The following is a 24,110-nucleotide window of genomic DNA, read 5'->3' as shown; positions in this document are numbered from 1 at the left end:
ACACAATCATAGTGTTTTATTGAAAAATGTAAGGTGAATGTAATATTTACTTACATTTTACAAGACTGTGATGTTGGGGAGTCTTTAGAGCCACCTGCTTGCAGGCGCGAATCAAACAAGATACCGTATCAGTCTTATTCTCAGTACCGCGGGCTTCCCTCTTCAACTCCTCGTCAGATAAACTGTCTAATAGTGTTGGGATGCATTCCTAAAAATGCATAATAATTGTACATCGATTCATCAAATACTACAATCCAACTTTTTTTTGCTGATAATCCACTGAGAATATGGTCCGGTTTCCACCAAGGCACAGCATAGTGGAGCGGACCTCCGTTCTGTGTCTACGAATTTTTTAATAGAATTTCGGAGACAGGAGTTTTGTGAATAATTAAATCTGATTGGTTATTCAAAACACTTCTCCGCTCCGCTCCGCCTTGGTGGAAACTGGGCCTAAGATTAAAGAAATATTAGTAATAAATTATTGGAAAATAATAATCACCAAAACAGGGAGGAGGTATGTTATAACAGTATGCGGAGTAAGATGCTCGTGGCAAGCGCCGATAGGCCGGAGCAGCTGCCACACCACCGCAACGCGTGTCTCGCCACTAGCAGACTGCTCCAGAGAAGAAGGTTGTTCGTTACGAGAAGGAGTTGGTAGCTGAAACAGTATGTGACATTTAGAAAAGTCCTGTTAAAAAGATGTCATTGTCTTACTGACGAAAATCTACAAGATCCATTCATACCTCATTAGTTTCTGAAATTACTGGGGCACTCTCAGAATCGTCAGCTTTGGTGGTTTTGCTATCTTCAGTTTCTTTTTCTGTTATTTCCATAGAAACCTTTTCCTCCGAGTTCACAGATGAGGTGAGATCAGGCTTTTGAAAACCCATAATAGCTTCAAACCTTTCACGAATCTTAACAAAACCACCAGCTTGACCAAATCTAGAACACAAATCTAAATTAGTAAACCAACTTATTTTCAGAGCAATAAATATTAATTGTGGTTTAATGATATTTACACATTGATAAGATGGACCAGCCATCCTCTTGGTGTTCGATGATCATGCGATTTGGCAAAAACTTCTGGTTCCTGAGTAGAGCCTTGACCTACTGATGTTGAACTGGTGGTCACAGAGAGACCCTCACAGGTACGGGATGCATTAAACGTGTGAAATCTGAAAATGTCAGTGTCAAGGGTTAAGTATTATTCATTAAACCTCCATATATCTATGCCTGCATTCTGATGCAAAATAATTTTCTTTTTGAAATAAACCTAAGTATACAACATGGCTGATTTAGGAAAGTCATGAGCTACAAATAATCAAATGTTCTACTTACTTGTTACTAGGAGTAAATGCCATACACAGCAAATTCAGAAATCTTGGATCATCCAATTTTAAAGCACATAGTTTGACAAGTTTCTCACAGTTGGACCTAACACATTGCTGAATGTTGCTTTTCCACGATGATACAGCATCATCAGTAAGAATCTTTGTAAATGATACTGTGAGGGCATCATTGTAAAATCGTTGGCAGAGTGGATTGTTAACATCTTCCCCTGATAATAAAAAATAATATTTTATGTATATTTTGAAATTCGCAATTAAGTTACTCTGCTCATTAAAATTTGAAGATAAGAAAGATATTCTACCTTTTGCTGCAAGTTCTGTAGCAGCAATAAGAAGAGCTTCTAGTTCTTGCTCAGGTAAAACAGGAACAACCCAACGTGAATGGGAAATTTTTTCTTCTAGTGCTCTTAACTTTGCCTCGGGGAAACCCATCTGTTTAACATTCACACTTATTACAACCAAATATCATAAAATAAATTTCGAAATAGGTAATTTCCATCTTTATGTGCAATTAACTATGAAGTACCTATGAACAATAATGTTTTTATATTGACAGAGTACCAGCAAGATGCATTCTTTTGGATGAGGTGTTGCTTCTAACCCTCTAAATGCCTTAAAACCCTCCAATATAATAAAAAATATGTCTTTGCACTACATGAATAAATTAACATAGATTACTTACTTCCCCGGGCATTTGGTCTTGTTGATCATTCATAGATATTGTCATTATTTTATTGTATAGTTATTCATTGCCCCCTGAAAAAATATAAAAAATTTAACCTATATCCTAAATAATACCATCTTCATGAAAATAAATGATACAGATACATAAATAATTTTGATAACTGAAGGTGTTCTTCAACTCTCTCCAAATCCTCTTTGACCTTTTAATTAGAAGGTATAAAAAGCTATAAATTATCGATTCAATTAAATTCAACAGATACTACTTATATGTAATGGAATCTTCTGTCCCTTGTGCTGCATTTTCTAGGAAATATTGATGTCATAGAGACTACAGAACTAACAATGATAGAGTAGGTATGCATCAGCAAATAAGATGAGTTAGACTGCAGGTAGATAAATAAGAGAGAACATTTTATAACAATTTACTTGGTCAAAACTGAACTCACAAATTCAACTTCCAGGTACCTCTAAATTTTAATGCAAGTTCACTGCAACTATATGTGCCACTTCTTATGTAATTTATCAACTTGACGAGACGGCAATAACAGTTTAGAAATTATAATTCACTTTCATTACATAAAAAAATATTTGCACCAATAGCCCAACCCAATGAAGACATGAAAATAATAATTCATAGCGATCAGCCGGCGCGACAAAATGGCGTCATTATCCCAAACAAGACAAAGCGAAAAAATTATGTTATTTACGTTACGACGTAAAATCCACTGTATTAAATTGAAAAATAACAGAATACCGTACCTTTATCTTCAACTTATATCCAAATTACACGTAAATCTTTGAACAAAATCACAAATAGAAAATCACTACACCTTTTTGACGTAAAGAACGAAAATAGATGAAAAATATATCAAAAATTTTCAGCAGATAGTTTTTTTTAGCTGTCAACACAGTTAAAGGGCCGATTCTTTTATCTATTGATGGACTCCTTGAAAATGTACCCAAATATGAGGGAGATAACGCTATACGGTACGAGAAAGAGACCTTACATCTGTATTCATGCACATTTTCTACAGTAGCTAGCTATATGACTTAAATCATTAGGCGCTTTAAGTGTCTAAAAGTGTGATTCACAGAAATTCTAGCATTAATAACATAGTTCTTAGTATAGGTCGCTAAGGTCGCACAGCGAGAGTGGAGGCCTCAGGTGTGCCTCAGGCAAACAAAGAATTTGTTTCAATCTGTACAAACCCGGGTCTCCAGCGTGTCTTCTTCTGTCGCAAAAGAACACACACAACACACTGGAGACCCGGTAAAAACTAACAGAAAGCTACTTTTTCTCACATGAGTCACATGTAGAGATGGGTTTCCACCCGGGTAAAAACCCACATGAGGGTAAAAACCCAATAAAAACCCGTTTCATTCCACCCGTGGGTGTTTACACCGGNCTAGAGATGAAACGGATAGTTGTTTGGCCGGATACCGGATACCGGATATCCGGCCAGCTGCTAGGCCGGATAGCCGGATATCCGGCGGCCGGATAGTTGGCTCATTGTCTCGTTGCATGTCGTGACGAATTTAGCGCCGCACAGATGCTTCAAACGCGATCAGTGGGTCTATTAGTAGACTAGACTAGTCACACTTTCCGAAAATCGAATCCGTCCGAATAGAATGTCAGATTTTGCCACTTGTCTAGGGGGCAAATCATTTCAGGCGATTTCGGTTGCAATCGTTTGTGATTGAATAGCGAAAATTACATTAGTTTACTTGCTGCGTAATCTGACTAAACTGCATGCATCATGTCATCAGACCATCAGTGAAAAAAAGGTCGCCTTTTCAACCGACTTCAAAAAAGGAGGAGGTTCTCAATTCGACCCGTATGTTTTTTTTTTTTCTATGTTTGTTACGCGATAACTCCGCCAATTATGAACCGATTTGAACAAATCTTTTTTCGGCGTATAGGTAATACCTCAAGGGTGGTCCCATTTAAATTTAATAATAGAAAAAACAACCCCCAAGGGTGGNATTTCATATTATTTATTAATAATTCAAAGCAAAAAAGGCTTATTACATCTGAATTGTCAAAAAATGACAGCTGTCAGAATTCCGTCGAATTAAAAATCGGACTATAGGCCTACAGGAAAGCACTAGATGTGAACCGCCTAAAAAGAGCAGCTCACTGCAGCGTTAATTGGAGGCAGCGTGGATTGTAAGGACTTCTAAAAGATGACATAAATTAACATATCTTTACACGTACCTGTCTGCTTGTTCCTAACTCCGTCCATATAGTGCGTGAGCGAGTCGGTGACTAGAATGACGAGCGAATGCTGCGTCTGCAGGCGGTCGATGAGCTCCTGGCGCGTGACGTGCGGCCGCACGCCAGTCCCACCGCCCGCCTCGTACAGGCAGCAAATTTCGCGCATCATCTTTAGCGCTGGTAACACCCACTTCTCATTTGTTTTTAGCTCCTCTACACACCTACAAACAGACATATCGCCACCGTTATTCATTTATTTTGGGAAGGTTTTATCAACTTCTGCAAGTTTATCATAAAATTAATAGTCTCCATTGCAGGAAGATCCTCTCTATTTAACTAGAGGTTAATGGAAGATTTGGCTTACACCACCACGCTAGTTAGATGATACGGGAAGACCTGATGTCCGCATATTTCATTCACCCACGCGAAGAGTGGGCGTGGTCCTATTCTTCACCAGCTAACCGTTTCACGACTATGCAAACAACGGGAGTCTAATTTGAAAAACGCTCAACACGTTCACAGGAGCGCACGGTGGATCGAAATGGCATTAAAGTGGACATAGGGATTTTTTTCGGAAAATCGAATTTTAAAAATTGCCAATCGATAGTCCTTTGCTCACTCATCACGACATGTCATATCACATTTTTCTCTAAACCTGATACTTTAGCTTAAAAAAAATAATTTGTGTTTTTTTTGTATGAAACGAGACATAAAGTGCTAATTTTCTCCGAAGACCTGCTAGATCGTGACTTGAAACAACATAGGTCGGTATAACTGCATTATTTATTAATATTCTAAGCTATTTCCAGCTGCTCCAAACCGCAACTTAGCCTTCCGATTCCGAAAAAAATTAAAATTGACTCTTCTTGTAAATGTATTTTAGTTCTTTTTTTTTAGAAAAAGATTCGATTACGGTACTAGAAAGTGATTTTTTCGTTAGGTGACATTGTTATCTATTCTCAGAATCTGTTAAACCCTTTCTTTCCTATCAGCACATGCCTTTAAAACAACAATGAAGTTACTCATACCTCGCAAATAACGTGTTTTGCGAATAAGCAGATAAGTAATGGTCAGGGGTGGGGGTAAAAAACAGATAAGGATTGTTTATTTGTTTTAAATTTAGTTTGGGCTGTGTAACGTCACCAATAACATTCAACTTTAAATGCGGTTTTTAACATGTAATTACAATGGAAGCTATTGTGAATAATATAGATTTGTTCGTAGTCTTAACTAGAGATGAAACGGATAGTTGTTTGGCCGGATACCGGANTACAGCGAATTTAACACCAGGCTGTCAATTAGTAGGCTCAAAAATTTGACAGAGAGGGTTCTCTATTTCCTATGTATTACTTTTCTCTATGCATGTGACGGAGACGGATGGACGGATTACACCATAGAGAAAATTAATACATGATTACACTGTCAGTCACAGATATGTCAGTCAAGATTTGTGTGCTCTGTGGTCAGTATCAGTACTGTTCTGTCACTGCCAATATTTTCTAAGTATCAAAACAAAATAACCTCTCAAACTAAAATTTAATAAAACATGAATCCCAAGAGCCTGGAAGCTAGACTTAGAGATGATAATCCCTTTGAGAATATGGCCATAGAAAACTCGGAACCGTTAAATTCTTTAAACGGTCGGAGCCCTTGCCCAAAATGTGGGAAATCAAGAATGTATTTCTGTTACACTTGTTTTGTTCCAGTTTCACAATTGGATGGTTGTATACCTTTGTGCAAGGTAAGTCTAGTTAAAAACTAGAACTAGATAACCTAGGTTACCTACCTATTTCGCTCAGCTTTTGTGTAATTTTTTTAGTTGCCTGTCAAAGTGGACATTATAAAACACCGTCGTGAAATTGATGGAAAAAGCACTGCCGCACACGCTGCTGTGTTAGCACCTCTTGATGTTAATGTATTTACATACCCAGATGTACCAAACTATCAGCATGATGGTACCACTGTGTTGCTTTACCCCGGAATAGAAGCAAAAACTGTACGCGAATTATTTACAGGAAAAAAGAGTGATGTTACTTACAGTGAACAACTATTGGCTGAATTGCCTCATGGATTTAATGTTGGCACTCTTATGACAAAAATTGTTGAAGAAGATAAAGTTTGTTCAGAAATATACCATGCAACCAAACTGCCAATAACCAGGGTTGTACTTATTGATAGTACATGGAATCAAAGTCGGGGAATATTTGCAGATGCTAGATTACAAAAGCTGCCCAAAGTTGTTTTACAGAATAGAGCTTCTCAATTCTGGCGTCACCAGAAAGGAAGCCCTCGATGGTATTTGTCAACTATAGAGGCATTACATCAACTTATGCTAGAACTACATTTATGTGCATGGGGACGAGATCATAATTACAAGAATTACCTCACCCTGAATTATCCCATTCACAATGTTAACAGCTGTGACCACCAACAATGTATCCCATACAAAGGACAGTATGATAACTTATTATATTTTTTTAAATACATGTATGAAAAGCTTCACTCACTATACAAACATGAAGATTTGCTGGCATATAAGAGACCTATGTTATAACAATAAAATGTATAATTTGCTACATGCCTGTTTTTATTTTACTAAAAATAATAAGATAACTTCTTAAGAGTAAAAAGTATTTATTTCTCTCAATTATACAATAAATGTATCATTTCATACACTATTATTAAGATATTTCATACATCTATTGGTAAATCTCCCTTTTTGTCTTTAGTACGGTTTTGTTGTGCAGTCAACCAGTGTAACGGAAAATAATGAATAAATAGCTAGTATAGGAATAAAAAGGAAAATAAACTAATAAAAGATAATAAATTATATTCGCTAGTTTCTCCAAAGCATTCAATGATCTAAAACTATTTCTCTGAGGTTTCTAAATTAAATTTCTGTGGTCTGTCAACCAATATGGGAAAAAAATCAGACTAGTCCAACAAAACAGTACCCATGGGCAAAACATGGTAAATCTACAAAAAATATAGAAAATAAATTACATGTAAGTTGAATTTGTTTTGGGAATGTCAATCTAAGCTCTTCCTTGCTTTTATATTATCAGTTATAATAGTTGATAATAATGTTAATACCCCAAACAAAATTTATGAAAAAAAATTATGTAATATTACTTATAATTAGGACAATATTGTTAGAAGTAAAGAAATTAATACACATTATGAGCTAGTTATTACTTATGCAACTAGTGCTAGGTATTGAAATATATCAGTTTATATAACTTTAGTCATTACCTTAGAAATACCTTCAATGTGACCAAACTGTGGCAGTCACTGCTCATGTTAATACATTAAAAGGCGTGTCCATAGGCATGTTAGTGTTTCAGTGAACACTAACACCAGCTATTTACTACAATTTGCGTAAATCTAAAACAAATACACTTCCATCACTAGCACTCGCGCCAACTTTAGTACCCCGGGAATTCCAACATACTTCGAAAATTCCTCCTGTGCCTTTGTATGAGTGCACCAGTCCCCCAGTCTGAGTAGACCAAATATGTACACATTTATCAAATGAACCACTGGCAAGGAATTTGCCGTCTGGTGAAAATGCAACACTGTATACAGGTTCTGTATGTTTTGTCAAGGTATGGATACATGCTCCTCTTTCTACATCCCACAAGCGCACAGTAGAATCGAAGGATGCACTGGCCAAGATTAAATTCATGTTAGGATTCTGAGTTCCAGGTCCAGTTGGTGACCATTTAATGGTGTAAATCTCTTTTGAATGTGCTTGCAAATCATGAACACAAGTGTCTTGTTTCATGGACCAGATTTTTAGGGTCATATCATCAGAACATGATGCAAGCAACTGTCCTTGTGGGTCCCACTTAATAGCATTTACTTCATTCTGGAACAAAAAAAAAATTAAGTACCTTTCTCTCATAAACCTAAATAATGTGTGATTAAAATAAGATGGGTATACATACTGTATGTCCTTGGAAGCTCTTGATAGGTTTATCAGCATTGAGCTTGCATACATGGATGCACTGATCAGTAGAACATGATGCAAATGAAGTATTTGTTTGCCAATCTACATCCAGTGCTGGAGCCAAATGAAACGAGAACTGCTGTGTACATTGACCAGTTGCAGCATCCCAAATTATAGTAGTTTTGTCCACCTAAATAGTAATTTACAACATAATTAATTAATTATTCATACTTTAAAAATAACTGTAAATACATTTTACTTTCTTGTGTATAAATGTTTAAAACTTACTCCTGCACTCAAAATGTAATTTCCACGTTTGTTCCATTTCAATGCAAATATGGGCCCCTTATGTTGACCCAATGTAGACGCCAGGGTTCCATCTGTAGTCCATATACGAGCATAGCCATCATATGATCCGGTGGCCAGCAGATTGCCATCACACTGAAATAATTTATATTTTGTTACAAAAATTAAATCTAATGAAGGTTTAGACAATATTATACTATAAAAATCTGTTGATTGCTTACATTCCAATCCAATGATGTGACATCCTTGTTGCTAGGCACTTCTGCTCCACCTTTTTGGATGCAATGTCTCAGTACAAGCTGATTTGGAGTGGTAGCAGGGTTATCGGACATATCCCAAATCCTATAAAAATAGAAGATATTAAATAACTTCTCTTATTTTTGCATTGTACCTATATTTATTAAAACAATGCAAAAAAACATTTCACACATACCTTGCTGTGCTGTCACCAGAACCACTGGCTAGTAGGTCAGTGCTGGGATTCCATGCACAAATGAACACTTCAGATTCGTGACCTCTGAGCACAGTGGCTTTGCTTGCAGGAATTTCAATGGACTGATCAACATCCATGGTCTCTGGAGCACTGGGCGTGGCAGCACCCCCTGTTGTTGTTGCCGTGGTACACGGTGTGCCCTAAAAAGTATTTTAAAATTATCACAATATGTCAATATCACAGATATTGGACCTATGGACCAAAATAAAGTGGTAAATATTCGAAGAGGAACATAATATTCTTAATTTTGAATTCCTTGATCATAGTCACTTACCTCCACACCATTTTGTTGTTCTCCTCCTGAGCCAGGCTCGGCTTTAATAGCTTGTTTTTGTGCATTATGTGCATTTTGACGGGCAGCAACAATATCTGGTGTTACTGCGTCAATTAAACTAAGGCTCTCAGTTAGACGAGTTTCAGATCCTGGAATAAGATGGATGGTCACTTGGTAAATAATTCCCATGTTGTCGCTAGAATTGGCAGGTAGTTAATGATTCATGGTGCCTCAATGTTTTAAAATGACAAATTGAATAGCTATACCAATAACTATATGATGCTGTCATAAGTGTTTTGTAAAAAATTAAGTACCATCTTCTCCGAGTGTAATTTCTGCTTCTGTATACTGTAGGCCCTTTTGAAGTATGTTCAGCAACGCCGCCGGAGGTACTAAAGCCCCATTTATGTTGCTTTGTGAAATGTGAGACTCAATGCCGAAGGTATATGCGGAATGATGAAAACCTAAAATAGAAATAATTAAAAAGTGGGTACTACAAAATAAAAATTACCACGACGCGCTACGATCATGCTCTTCCACCATCACGTAGCTAGCGTCTACAGCAGTTCAATGAACCTCACCAGATTCTTGTAGGTAGCGGTAAACTAAGAAATTAACTTCATCACTCGAGAAGCTCATTTTCTACGTTTTCAATCGTGCCCTCAAATTGTTAAACATTTACAGAGAAAAGGTATTTGTTGATGTTGAAACAAAAAGAAAAGAAAGAAGTCACTACACATTCCTTTTTTTTTACTCAAAACTATTTACAAAGATAGTTCTCAAATGTCACACTCACACACTAGAACTTACTAGAAGTCATTTACGAAGAAAGTTTCGTTGTAATTATGCTGTACGATTGCGATACGACTACAAGAGTTGTACGTCCTTGGGGTACAGCACTATTATGTTATGCTTACTCTGTGAATTTGAATTTCTTTTTGATTTGTCAATGTCATTCAGTTTAAAAAAAACTCTGTCAAGTTGTTGACCGTAACGAAAGCGAGCGATATTTACAAATTTCACAAAATCCAATATTTTAATATTTTTAATAGTAATGTGATTTTTAAATACCACCACCTTGCTTTTAATTACTCTATAAATTCCGGTTCCAAAGCGAAATATGGAAATAAAACCGTTTATGTGATACACTTGAATTATTATTGTTTTCATTGGTTTCAATTATTTTGAACTCTGGAAGAATGGATGGGTCGAGTAATCTTGCTACGTTGCTTCATAAATTATGTGTTGGACTGTCAACTGATCCAGGTATTATTCCAATTTTGAATCAATTTCGAAATAATTTATGATCAATATCTGTCAAACATGTTTGGTTCATGGTGATTTCATTACATTCATAAATTTTACTACACCTATTTTTATGAATAACATACAAGACTATTTCAGAGATATAGTTAAAAAGTTCAAGAGAGGTATCCAAACAGATACTTTACATCTGGGAAATTAAAATCCATAAAGATTTAAATTAAATTTCCATCATGTGTTTTTGGCTTATTTTGTTTTAATTACTATTATTATTTACTTCTAGATGGCGCGTATGAACTGGCCGTGTCGTACTTATCGTCTACCAGTGAGAAAGCACGATCCAATCAAGATGAAAGGCTCCTCTGTCAAAAGATACAATCGCGCCTTACCTCTGTGTCTGCCAGGGATGTGGATAAATTCAATGAATTTTATGCCAAATTAAAAAATACTGTAAGAATTTTAACTTTTTTTTATTTACATTCAAATATGATGTAAATAGCATTAGTTGGCTATCATTTGTTTGTGAATTTATAATGTGTGATCATATCCTAAAACATAAAAAGTAAATATCAAATTATTGAAATGACAAAACAATTTGCTGCATAAAATCATCAATTTCTTTTTTTTCAGTTTATTTTAAAGCAAAGAGTCTCTGTTCTTTCATTGCTTCTTGCTCTGTCAGAAGCACCACAGCAGACGGAATCAACACACCAACTTTTTCCTATACCCCAGTTGGCCACGGTAAGATTTATTCAGATGAAGCATTTACATTATCTTTCTTTTTAATGGTAAACTTATAGCAGTCTTAAGTATCTTTTTTTCTAATCCAACTTCTTTTTACAGAAGTCAAACATTGGGCTTTCTGGTGCTGCATCAAGTTCCAGCAAAAGTACAATAGGCTCAGTGAGCTGGGGAAGTCAAGGAGCGCCTAAAAACCAAGGATCTAATCAGAGTCTTCCATCTAATAACAGTAATATGGCTTTGGTTCTACAATCAAATGGTAAGCAAGTAGACAATAATGAATTTTTCACTTGATCATTAAAGTTGATGTACAGAAGGGATCTGGAGACTGCTTGCATGTGACCACATGTTGCAGTACTGTAAGTTATAGCTACAGCTTGGCATATGAAAAAGTTAAGCAAAAATCTTGAACTGACTAGAATAGCAGGTATGGCTGTTTTGACCACCTCATTGATTAGCTGTGAGTCTATTGGTTGATTAACAAGATGAATTTACGTTACGTTAATTGAATTAACGTAGCGCGCGAAACATAAAACAAGTTCATGTCTATGTGATGTACTGATTCTTTATGGACTGTAAATTGCTACTTTTTTTGTTAGATCGACCAAATGATCGCCTATGTGTCCGGGAGGCGGTGTTAGCAGCGACCGGGGTGAAAACGCGGGGTGCGGGCGGCGGGTCACGCCCGATGCAGGCTCTGTATGCTCGCATTGCCCACCTTGGCTTCCTACATGATAGGCTCAAGGAATTCATTGATCCCAACTCTGGGATTATGCCTCAAGGTATGTATTCTTTCTTTATGTAATTGGTATGCTATTTACAAAAAATATTATCTATCTACAACTCATTGTTTTAGGTCTCATGGGAGAAGGTTTGGTTGCTTCTATAAGGGATGAACTCACAGAATATTATAGGAGTGTAGCCCTTCTCCAATCGCAGGTATGATATTTAATCACTATTTTAAAGATACAGTTCTTGACCTAGGTTATTTTTTCATAGCCATAAAATGACAGCTTTTTCTTATTTATTCCCAAAGGATTTGGATTTTGTACTAGGTTTATATTTTTTGTCTTACTTTTTAATAGGCATGTGAAGGCGATGGAGGCGGCGGCACGCTGCGACGCGTTTGCGTATGGGCCCAAGAACCTCTGCACAGAATGACTTGGCTTGCCAACATGGCGCACACAGCACACCATAAGAAAGGTATCCTTCATTTATGAAAGAAAGAAGTTTTATTAAGAAAAAAACTAGCCATAAAGCCTTGTTTTTTTATTGGCCATTTACAACATTCCATTCCTAATAATAGTCGTAAATGAAGAGATATTAAATTTGTCGGCGAGGGCTCATCAGATATTCTGAAAAAGAAAGAGGGCGAGATAGCAAATTCAAATTGTGTGTAAAGCCTGGTCCGTGAGCACGTAGAATTTTGTCCAATGACCCCAAGCTACCCATCTTTATCGCTCGCGCGTAATTATATTACTGTCGCGACTGTGCGACGCGCGCCCTCAGTGAGTGTGCAAGCGCGACAGCAATATAATTACGCGCGAGCGATAAGGATGGCTAGCTTGGGGTCATTGGACAAAATTCTACGTGCTCACGGAACAGGCTTTACTTGATCGCAATCGAAGTTAAAGTGAGCGCTCCGTCAACGTACGCTCACTTATCAATGTCCGGTAGTGGGAGGACCAGTTAAATCTTCAAATGTTTATTATGTATTAGGAGGAGAACTAGCCTCGTGCATCCACCGTTTCGTCCGGCACGGAGACGAGCGTGTGGCCACGTTGGCCCGACGCCTGCTCACGGCACTAACCTATCCTTTGCTGCTCATGTTGACGCGTTGGCTCCTACATGGTAAGCCTGTGAAAAAATACTTATTTTTGGTCACTTTTAAATTAAAAAAGGTATTACAAATCCAAAATAATTTCAGGTGAAATTGATGATCCGTACAATGAATTTTTCATTGAAAGCCGAAGCGGTGTTCCTATTGACAGGATGTGGCACGACAAATATCGAGTCAGGTAAGTTAATTCCCCTTGCATATTAGCGTTGGTTAACCAACTTGCATGACTGCAGCTCGGCTTTTGTTTTTTCTATAAGGGACTCCCCACACTAGCGTCTTTCAAGCGCTGGCAAGATCGCCGTGACTCCGGAAAAACTTACTTTAGAGCCGTACGGACGCGACATTAGCGCTGCTTATAGCGCTAACTAGACGACGACGCTTGAAAGACGCTAGTGTGGGGGGAAAGGGCGTAGCAGGATAGTCTTGGAAAAAGTGCCCCCAAAGCCTGAAGCTCGAAACTTAGCTAGATAGACAAAACTTTGGGATTACGTAGGTAGAATGTTGGCACTCATTTTAAAAAAGTTCTGTGATTGTACTACCAAAGGAAATCATTATACAGGGTGTTACAATTTTTATTTTTTATTTTTTTCCGTCATGGAAGGTAGTTATAGAGCTGTTGTTTTTTTATATTATTACTATGAGACACAACTATACCTGTGCAAAAATTTAAATTCGTCAGTTACATAGTTTTGGAGAAAAAAAATAAAACAGTTTTAGGTATAGATGGATGGCGTGGCTCCCTGGGGGGGTGAAATTTTGCACAATATACTATCTTTATACAAAGTATCGTTTGACCACAGTTTCGAGCTTCAGGCTTTGGGGGCACTTTTTCCAAGACTATCCTGCTACGCCCTTTGCATTGTGTCGCCTCATCACACTTGTGTAACAATGTTTCCATTCTTGATCAGAGAGTGGATGGTGCCCTCCTTCATGTCGCGCGAGCAAGCGGCGCAGATCCTGGCGACGGGCAAGAGCGTGGTGTTCATGCGAGAGGCGTGCGCCGACGAGCCCGGGCCCAGCGACCACGCGCACCACCTGCAGCCGCTGCTCAAGTCGCACACGGGTACGTGCCGCTACTACTGCACTGTAGTGTAGGTTAGCAAACGCTGGCAACGTTAGCCGCACAGCACGTGGATGCAGTCACTTACCGCGCGCTTCGTTCGTTACCGATCAGCCGCTCACTGAATGAGTTAGCAAGCGAGCATAGTGTATAAACTGCGCTACTGAATGAGCGCTTCGTCCGCTGTGGATGTGTGCTCACTGAATGAGTTAGCAAGCGAGCCCAGTGTATGTTTACTCTTTACTCTCGTTAGAAATTATAGAAATGCAAACTGAAAACGTAGCCGGTCACACTTTCCTAATGAATGGGGATGATCTGATACAATTTTACTACAAATTCGCGTCCCAGATGTATTCAATCCCATTGCTTCCCGCAGGGAGCGGATCAGAAGCGGACGGCACGGCAGGCACGGCGTGGTGGGAAGCGGAGGGTTTACGCGCGGGCGTGGCGCTGGCACACGCAGCGGCGTCGCAGCGGCTACTGGCCGCGCTCACCTCGCACCACCACCTGCTGGACCACCTGGCCGCGCACCGCCGCTACCTGCTGCTGGCGCAGGGCGACTTCGTGCACCACCTCATGACGCTCCTGCAGTGAGTGACACACAGCGAGCGTGATGACGCGGCGCCTGGCCGCGCTCACCTCGCACCACCACCTGCTGGACCACCTGGCCGCGCACCGCCGCTACCTGCTGCTGGCGCAGGGCGACTTCGTGCACCACCTCATGACGCTGCTGCAGTGAGTGACACACAGCCACTGTAACGCATTGTAACGTTTTTCAAGACCTTCTCTCCCCCCAGATTGCATTACGTAACACTAGAACGCCCCCTTAGCAACAAATACCACTTCTCACTTTAAAAAAACGCTATTTTTGTTTTCACCCACCAGAATGGGTGATAATGGGTAAAAACCGGGTTTTTACCCAAATCACCCAGTTTTAACCCAATCGGGTGAAATGGGTTTTTACCCACTACCCATCTCTAGTCACACACATGACATGCAAGTTTTAGTAAAACTATGTGTTCAGACTTTATATCGAACGAATTGGAGACATTACAAATTACCGCAATCAGGGCCCAGGGATTTTCTTTGAATGATAATCAGAAATAACTTTTCAGTTCTACTACGCAAAACGTCAGCGTAGACAACTTATAAGATACTGATCTTTACTTGTATGTGTTTTAATGGCTTGGAGAATATTTTAGGGTTGATGGCCTCAAGCCTCAACTCTCGTTGGGCGATCTATAACTTAAAGATTTTAATACTCTTTGACTTCATAAAATAAAAACGACGCGGACATTCCAAAATCGTGAAACAGCGGAGCGTGAAACGAAAAAATGGATGACGGATCATGAAGCTAAAGATAAAAATGGAGGGCAGAGTTGGAACAAAAACTCNGACACACAGAGCGAGCGTGATGACACGTAAAACCACATTTGAGCGGTGCGGTACTGCGCTACAGCGAAGGAGGCGCCTTATGCGTCATATTTTATGCTAGTTTTAAGATTTTTTTTGTCCACAACGCGGAAGCTCTTGGCCTGAATCTCACCTTATGGTAAGTGACGATCAGGCCGAAGGGGAAGCGAGCTTTACCCGGAGTCCTCAACCACGGAGGAACTGGCTATCTTACCTCTAACTGCCTGTGTTCCGGCAGTTAGAGGTAAGATAGCCAATGCTGTTAACATTGTTGTTATGGCGACAGACTTAGGTAAGATGGTTAGGTATTTCGACGATTTATGTGGCCATGCTGTCTGCAACCCAATGAGGGCTACCGTTTTGGCGCTCACCAGTTGGCGCCAGTAAGAGTCAGGTCCTGTCACTAGTAGCTAAGATACCAGAGCCAGGGCCATGTTGGTGCCAGTTGAACGCTGAAGTAAGAGTACTGTCGTGTTCTACTCACCAGATGACGCCATTGTAACTGCCAACTGATAAACTCAAAAATTGTACGATCCTCCTTATATGGCGTCCGCATAAGTCCGCATCCACCTTAGGCTGGTTTTAGTGTCACGCGGACCGCCCGGTGCGGACCCGCTCCGCACGGCCAATCTGTATGAACTTCAAGGGAGCGTTTTAGAGTAATGCGGTCCGCACGAACCGCTCGCTCCCTAGCAGTTCATACATACATCTGTTTCCGCAATTTATTACACCGATCTTGTCGCGACAAGGAAAAATTTCCGTGCTTTTAAGCGATTTTGTGAAAAATATTATTGGCAGGTAGTTGCTAATTGCTCATAAGATAGGCCCCCTTAATTTAATTTATTGTCCGTGGTGCATAATCTTTTCTTAAAGGTTCTAAGCCTTTGTTTGTCACCTGTCATCCGCTTTGCAATGGAGGGAAGTCGAACCTTAATTTCGAAATCCTATGTTCTTCTGATTAATTTCGTTGCGGGTCCAATGACAGCTTAACTTTCCCCCGGGACAAACTTGACCTTCATTGGTTGGGTTTTTGTGGCGGTCAAGCTGTAGATCCTGGCTACACAGGAGTTGCAGTGGTGGGAACGAGAGGTGGGAATAGTCCCGTAGCAGTTCATACAGATCGGTTGTGCGGAGCACTGACAGTCCGCGTGAAGCTAAAACCAGCCTAAGTAATGGTGTTTCTGCAGAGACGAGCTGAGCAAGCCGGCGGCGTCGCTGTACGTGCACAACCTGTCGTGCACGCTGGAGGCGGCCGTGCGCGCCACCAACGCGCAGTTCGAGCCGCCGCACGTGCTCGCGCGCCTGCACGTCAACCTCTACCCCAACTGTGAGTGCACAATAATAAGTATCAGCACAGAATAATACAGGGTGGAATTTTGTAATGCCACCTGAAGGGAAAGTACTCTTAATATTGTAGATAGATTTTTTTTCTTAAAGAAAACATTCCTTTATTTTTGAAAAGAAATAGAACTACATTTAAAGATTTCCAATAATATGCTTGCCACACCCCGGAATCGAACCAACTAAAATATGTTAAAATTACACCCTTTATTTTTATTACATCGATCGTTAGGGTTAAGTATAATGATGAAATCTCTCTAACAAACTTCATAAATCAAATGAAAAGAAAACCATGAAATCTTAAATTATTTTAATTTATGTTACAGGAAATTGTATGGTATAGTAGTGGATGTTAGAAAAATTTTCAAAAATCTTTGAATGCAGTTCTCTTTCTTTTCAAAAATAAAGGAATGTTTTCTTTCAGTAAAATTTTCTATCTACAGTATTAAGAGTACTTTCCCTCCAGGTGGCATTACAAATTTCCACCCTGTATAGTTCGTTTCATCCACGAAGACGCGCGGAGTCGAGGGAAGCGCGGGGTGCGGGGAGCATGATCCGACCAGTCCAAGCGTCATCATTGTAGTTTGCGCGCGCACTCGCGGACAACTATCAAATGAGGGTTTTCGCGAATGAAAAATCCGCCAGATGGCAATACGTAGACGCGAGGTCCAAATGCTGCATGATTGGTTATTTTTGACGTGACATTGACAGATATGTCAAAATCCACCAATCACGCAGCATTTGGACCTCGCGTCTACGTATTGCCTTCTGCAACGCAAGCAACGCTACCAATGCCAACAATGACGCTCGGATTGGTCGGATCAAACTCCCCGCACCCCCCGCTTCACTCGACCCTGCGCGTCTTCGTGGATGAAACGAACTATAATGTACTTCGTAGTTCGTACAGAAGAATTACTGCGCTAAGGTATTTTAAAAAATGCCTACTCAATATAGTCAACAATATGGTATAATTTATCTTGCCTCATAGTCGAGCATCGTTTCGTTTAGATATGCAGAGAAATCCATCGTAAGCGAATTTCACTCTTATTACTTGAGAAAACAATTCAATATACACTAAACCTATTCAGTGATCGGTAGACGGTACTGTATCGATGCGCTAGGGTTGACTTACAAGAAGCTACGTCGCCGTCTAGCGCACCACAATAGCGTTTACTCCTGCTCTTCGCGGCACGTGCGCGTGCGTCACTGCTAGCACGTAAATCCCTTGTGGATTAGCCATGCCGGCGGCCGCGCGTGTTTTGTTTTCGATGCCTACTCGGAGAGGATGAACAGGCCTAGTATCAGTGTGCAGGACGGACCACTTTCTTTTTTTACGCCAGGAAATCGGTGTAATTGCTAACCTAACTCCTACTTCAGGCAGTTGGCGCCTTCTGGCGGTACCACGGATAAATAACTAAACAGTAGGTACGTCCACAAGTGCTTGCGCGCCTGCACGGCAACCTCTACTCCAACTGTGACTCAACACTACACTACCGCTGACTTTTGTCACCGTGACAAGTATATCATTCTCTTTTACACTTTTATTAAGAGAAAAAGAGAGACAACGTACTACTTATTCGTATCCATAGAGAGATATACTAAAACGGTGACAAAAGTCACCCGTGCGCGTGCGCCGTAATAAGTATCAGTTTGTCTACCACTTTCTTTTTTACGCCAGGAAATCGGTGAAATTGCTAAGTCCTACTAGGAATTGAGGCAGTTAACGCCTGCTAGCGATACCACGGACAAATAAATAACTGAACCGTGCGTAATAAATACAAGTACAGATACTTAATTTAAAAATAAATCCCTATGTATTAATAGTAAAGCATAACATGTAAACACATAATAAAGGTTTATGTATACTGTTCAGAAGATTATAATGACGTAAGAACGCGTGTTTAAAAACAAGATAAATGTTACGAGGATAAATTTCGTATTGAAAATTTGTGAACACATCCTACTGGAAACTTCCTTCCTTATTCTATGTGACGCTAACATTATTACTTCATTTACACAAATAATACGAGATATTAACGGGAAATAAAGTTTTACAAACAGGTTTCAAAATTTTACGTGATTCATTTTTCTACGTCATTGTGGGACTTTACAGATTGAGAATAAAAGGATATTTTATTTACATGCTTGACCAAGACGCTATTATCATTGTCTTATTATGAGATTTCCAGGCGCTTGTTTATTTGGATACGTACGGCATACGTCATTCTATGCAAGAGTAAAGACTTTCCATTGATATTCTATCAACTGACTTGTCCCACATTAGCGCCATTTCCTACCCCGTAGTTATAGGTCCTCCATCACAGACAAGTCGACTTCATAATTCGTCAGGGCCCTGACCTGCCATGGTCGAAGAGGGGAACCCGCAGGGTTCTTCTTCTTCCTCGGTCCCTCACTGATGAGGATCGCGACCACAGATAGTGTTCCTCCACCGACTGCGGTCATAAGCCGTGTGGACCGCATGATGCAAACTCCCGCAGGGTTAGTTGGTTGTTATATAAAAGTTATCTTCGATGGCCGCTGCCAACCGGCCTTTGTTTGCGGAAATCGTTGGAGGAGGCCTCTGTTCAGCAGTGGACGTCCTATGACTGAAATGATGGTGATATCTTCGAAGACCAACATCCTGGGGTGAGCACTAGACTATTGTGTGTCCACCACAGAATAGTCTAGTGCTCACCCCAGGATGCTGATGACCCCTCACCGGCCCCTCCGCTAAATTCGCGCATATTGTATTTCATAGAAATATACAGGGTGGAAACGATAAGTGATCTCACTCGATTATTTCTAAACTACACAAGATATCGAAAAACTGGTTACTGATACTGAAAGAGCTTCACGAGCTCTTTCTAACTGTATCAGTAACAGGTTACAGAATTAACTGGATCTATCCGAAAATTAAATGTTTTTAGCCTCCATACTAAATGTATGCCAGCCACACAATATGAAAAGTGTAATATTTTTTTATTAAATAATAAACACTTAAAATTAACTCGTAAATTGCATTCTTATTTAAAATTATTCATGAAAAACATTGGTTCTAGGCTTTACTTGCTATAATATTATCAAGACATGAGTGCCATGACTGTGGCAGTATTGGATGTATGGAAGTTGAAAACATTGAATTTTCGGACAGATCCAGTTTATTTTGTAACGTATTGTTAGTACCGTTGGATAGAGTTCATGAAGCACTTTCAGGATCAGTAACCAGTTTTTGGATAGCTTGTATAGTTTTTAATATTAAGTGGTTTTACTAAATGTATGGAAGCTGGAAACATTGAATTTTCGGATAGATCCAGTTCATTTTGTAACCTATTATTGGTACTGTTGGATAGAGCTCATGAAACACTTTCAGGATCAGTAACCAGATTTTCGATATCTTGCATAGTTTAGAAATAATCGAGTGAGATCACTTATCGTTTCCACCCTGTATAGAAATCTGTTGTGACGCGGTGAAACGTCTCCCCCTGCTTCTGCGTGATGTCGATGGCGACTTTGAACTTGTACCTTTAAATTGAGTCATTTTATGTTGTAACAATTAGGTAGATGGTATTTTTCAAAAAAATATGATAATGGTAATAATGGTATACATACAGGCGACGGTCGCGACGACAGCGGCTGGGACGTGTTCGCGCTGCAGTACCGCGTGGACGGGCCGCTGGGCACGCTGTTCCCTGCCACGTGCGCCGCCCGATACCGCGCGCTCTTCACGCAGCTGTGGCGCGTCAAGCGCATCGAGTACAGCTTGCACGACGCCTGGCGCGAGCACACCATCCTGCAGAAGCGGCTCAAGTACATGCCCGGTCAGTGACGAGGCTCATTTGTTACATGCCCGGTGAGTCAAGAGGCTCATTTGTTTGGCTTAGCTGCTGTGGTCAAGCGCAGCTGTGGCGCTTCAAGCGCATCGAGTACAGCCTGCACGACGCCTGGCGCGAGCACACCATCCTGCAGAAGCGGCTCAAGTACATGCCCGGTCAGTGACGAGGCTCATTTGTTGTGGCTTAGCTGCTGTGGTCAAGCGCAGCTGTGGCGCTTCAAGCGTATTGAGAACACCATTCTGGAGAAGCAGCTCAAGTACACGCCCGGTCAGTGTTTTGTTTTGGCTCAGGTGTTGAATAGACAGACTTTTCTCGTGTCATTTGTTTTCGGTGAATTTATCTTATGGTATGGTGCTAAACTGAGTATGCTCCTAGGTTCGTGGAGCGGTGCAGGAGGGGTGATTTACGTAAAAGAGCCTGTTGTCGCAGTATACATATTTGAAGTATATACTCGCTAACGTTAGACGTAACAAAAACAAAACCTCCAGCATCGCTCCTCTACCAAAGTTCAGGATTGAAGATACTCAGCTAATCACTGTTTTAGTATTTTATTTAACCTGCCAACCAATCAAAAAAAGGATTTCCTTTTTTTTCAGGGATTTTTCCCTGCGGGTGAAGTTCTCGTTCTCTCGTTTTAACCAACATCGTCCACTTCCTCCGATGAAGAAGATTCCAAGAATTTCCACAACGACCGGTCCTGTGCTTTCGCTATTGGGTATTTGACACCAAGACAGCTAGGAGTCGGAGTGGTCGCCATGGCCGAAATCGGTCGGATGGATCATCATCATCATCATTTGCCACCACTGAAGTTACTAGTAAATTAAGATTTTTGATTGTAGAAAGTAGTTTAGTTGACAAAATAGTGACGTCACTGGCTAGTATTGCCATATAAAATCTATGGGAGAGTCTCGTGTTGACAGTTTTAAAAAGTACGTCAATTGATTGGTGGTGGCAAATACCCTATTTATAGTTGCATTGTACGTGCAGAGGTATGGAGCCTGATGCGTCGCGTGTCATGCCTACGCGCCGAAGCATTGCGTCTATGCGGCGCTTTGCAAGAGGCCAGCTGCGTGGGCGCCGAGCCGGCGTGGGCCGAGCTGCTGGCCGCCGCCGCCGCGCGCCAGGACCTCGACACGCTGCTGCGGCTGCACCACAACGCGCTCGAGCGGCACTCCACGCACGCCATGATACACCACACCACGCAGGTACGCGGCGTGTATGTGGCTAAAGTCTTCGCACACTCACTGCTGCCGCCCGTGGCACAGTCGCGCGAGCGATAAGGATGGGTAGCTTGGGGTCATTGGACGAAATTCTACGTGCTCGGCGACCGGACTATACACATGACTGTTTAGTAGCGCCTTATACGCTGCAGCACACGAGTACACGCCCATACCATGAAGGTACGCGCCGTCAACATCACACTATCCGTAACTCTAGTTGCGCTGTGCCCTGTAAACAAGGCAAGGAGTACCTGTGACAAAGAGTATTTTAATTCACTGTTAAAACCTATGTACACTATTATAATGTAATGTTATACGTCAAACGTTATTATGACCAATAGGCCGTCTTAAGAGATATGTATTAAGAAAACTAAAATATTAAGAAAGCTGTTGTTACACTCTACCGACTGCAATATTTTGATATAGTCTACTTAAAGATTTATTTTAAAAAATGAAAAACAAATTATCTATTTGATTTTAATGTACTATCTTATTCCATGTAGGAGCTGCAGTCTTATTTAGGTAACGTGTTGAACGAGACGCTGGCACTGCGCAGCTTCGAGGCGACGTTACACAATGGCATCAACGCCGAGCTCGAGCGGCGGGACCGCATCGAACAGATGAAGGCGGAGCGAGTGGCCCGAGGTAACTATCAAAGTTACAGATATAATATAGAAAATAATCGTAATAAAAGAGCTAATGGACAATATTTTTATTTGTTTCTAATTTCGGGTAATCCGCGGTGCACCGCTACTGCGACGGTATCGGTAATGGCAAACTGTCACTTTTCAATAAAGTGATGTTCTATTTCCAAATCGTATCGACTAATTCCGACTATCGATATCACATTAAACTTGTCGATTATAAAAACAATACCAATATTTAATGACACACAGATTTGTGCAATGAATATTAAAATAACGCTTTAATGTTTTTTGGATGATGGAACCTTATCTTTTTTATCAGGTGAATATGCATTCACGGCAGCTGACGAAGTGCAAGATAAAGATAAAAGAAAGATTTTCCTTCAATTCTTGGCTAGTCGAAAAGCTGATTTAAATGTTTGGGCTCGAACTTACAGGTAAATAATAGAGTAGAAAATATCTGCTGAATTTTTTTAATGAAAATTATCTTAATTAATGTAATTTATTTCTGCAGGGGCCATGTGACAACGTTGATACTGAAGTTGGCTCTCCACACGGAGGTGTCGCTACAAACGCTGGCATTCCGGCTCGACTACAGTGACTTCTACAAGCGTGGCGATGCCAAACTGCACGAGCCTCTCACATATCAGCACAAGCGGCTCAGTGAGATTGGCCTCAACTTGGCTAGGGTAAGATAAACCAATTATTAAAAAATGTTCAGTTTAGAGTTCGCCACGTAACCGAATCATTTTTGAAATATTGTTTTTTTTACAGAGTAAAATGCTGGATCGTTCCAAAAAGAAGTGACAGGTCGAGAATGCTGAACCTGCCAATGTGAATAGCTGCGTCCACTGGCTGGGCCTCGTCTGTGCCCGCGCTACGTAACCAGTTTTCCAGCCTTAAATATTCGAATTAAAATGCCCCAATAAGAAATAAATGTACAAATATTCTCTCCAATAATGTCAGTTCTGTAATTAATAAGTAACACGGAAACTTTTTTGAAGTTTCAATTTTTTCATAGCCATGTTTATTAGTGCCATGCTCTCTATGAACTGAATAACTAGGATTTTGTTAAATAAAATATAATTCTTAAGAACTTTCAGTGTTTTACTTTTTTTAAACCTCTTAGTATAATAATATTATACAAATCCGAAGATTGGGTTAATTACAAGATTTTATGAGCCAGTAAATGTTTTTTTTAATATTCTGTACATTTCGAATACGATATCTTAATCGATAAAAGAATCGATTATGATGCACTCGTTTGTCGCACCTCACTAGGAGTCACTAGTGATTACTTTTCTCTATGGTGACATTTGTGACATGTGCGCAATTGGTTTTATGAATTAAATAGCTAAAATATTTTTATAGTCGTGAAAGAAAAGTGGTTCACAATGTGTTAAAGTATTTGTCGAAGAGAAATACTAAGGGTTCGGACAATATTTTCATTGAATAATGTTTTTTTTTTTTTTTTTTTTCTATTAT

At 40.1% G+C, this 24,110-nt stretch overlaps 4 protein-coding genes across 4 annotated transcripts in view; 2 read left to right on the top strand and 2 right to left on the bottom strand.

Moving 5' to 3' along the window:
* The window catches only part of faf (ubiquitin carboxyl-terminal hydrolase-like faf), a 31,523-nt gene extending 28,626 nt beyond the window's left edge, over positions 1–2,897 (bottom strand). Inside the window, exons 1-8 of the mRNA XM_028319286.1 lie at positions 2,793–2,897; positions 2,032–2,105; positions 1,652–1,781; positions 1,339–1,558; positions 1,020–1,175; positions 744–942; positions 500–658; positions 55–208 (exon numbers count right to left, since the gene is read on the bottom strand). Coding sequence (XP_028175087.1) covers positions 55–208; positions 500–658; positions 744–942; positions 1,020–1,175; positions 1,339–1,558; positions 1,652–1,781; positions 2,032–2,076 — 1,063 coding nt within the window. The 5' untranslated portion in view covers positions 2,077–2,105; positions 2,793–2,897. The remainder of the gene's footprint in view (positions 1–54; positions 209–499; positions 659–743; positions 943–1,019; positions 1,176–1,338; positions 1,559–1,651; positions 1,782–2,031; positions 2,106–2,792) is intronic.
* Positions 2,898–5,693: 2,796 nt separating this feature from the next.
* LOC114363531 (DTW domain-containing protein 1) lies at positions 5,694–6,824 on the top strand. Its single transcript, XM_028319282.1, has 2 exons — positions 5,694–5,989; positions 6,068–6,824. Exons 1-2 carry the CDS (start codon positions 5,795–5,797, stop codon positions 6,800–6,802), a joined length of 930 nt encoding a protein of 309 aa, XP_028175083.1. The 5' UTR covers positions 5,694–5,794; the 3' UTR covers positions 6,803–6,824.
* Positions 6,825–6,934: 110 nt separating this feature from the next.
* On the bottom strand, positions 6,935–10,027 carry ebi (transducin beta like ebi). The gene is made up of 8 exons (XM_028319290.1): positions 9,852–10,027; positions 9,585–9,734; positions 9,271–9,419; positions 8,937–9,136; positions 8,725–8,845; positions 8,486–8,638; positions 8,196–8,387; positions 6,935–8,116 (listed from the first exon to the last, which is right to left on the bottom strand). The coding sequence occupies exons 1-8, from the start codon at positions 9,907–9,909 to the stop codon at positions 7,616–7,618; spliced, it is 1,524 nt and encodes a 507-aa protein (XP_028175091.1). The 5' UTR covers positions 9,910–10,027; the 3' UTR covers positions 6,935–7,615.
* A 201-nt stretch (positions 10,028–10,228) lies between these two features.
* On the top strand, positions 10,229–23,721 carry Grip91 (gamma-tubulin complex component 3). The gene is made up of 18 exons (XM_028319300.1): positions 10,229–10,536; positions 10,817–10,983; positions 11,164–11,274; positions 11,377–11,533; positions 11,874–12,056; positions 12,131–12,213; positions 12,360–12,477; positions 12,994–13,125; positions 13,202–13,292; positions 14,023–14,177; positions 14,551–14,764; positions 16,775–16,914; positions 20,540–20,746; positions 21,749–21,966; positions 22,485–22,626; positions 22,948–23,062; positions 23,140–23,314; positions 23,400–23,721. The coding sequence occupies exons 1-18, from the start codon at positions 10,470–10,472 to the stop codon at positions 23,430–23,432; spliced, it is 2,508 nt and encodes an 835-aa protein (XP_028175101.1). The 5' UTR covers positions 10,229–10,469; the 3' UTR covers positions 23,433–23,721.
* The last annotated feature ends 389 nt before the right edge of the window (positions 23,722–24,110 follow it).

The sequence above is a fragment of the Ostrinia furnacalis genome, unplaced genomic scaffold, assembly GCF_004193835.3.
Source record: "Ostrinia furnacalis isolate ACB-3 unplaced genomic scaffold, ASM419383v2 OfSCF7161, whole genome shotgun sequence".
In the NCBI taxonomy this organism is placed as follows: domain Eukaryota; kingdom Metazoa; phylum Arthropoda; class Insecta; order Lepidoptera; family Crambidae; genus Ostrinia; species Ostrinia furnacalis.
Note: the sequence above shows the minus strand (reverse complement) of the source record. Positions and strands in the feature narration are given on the sequence as shown.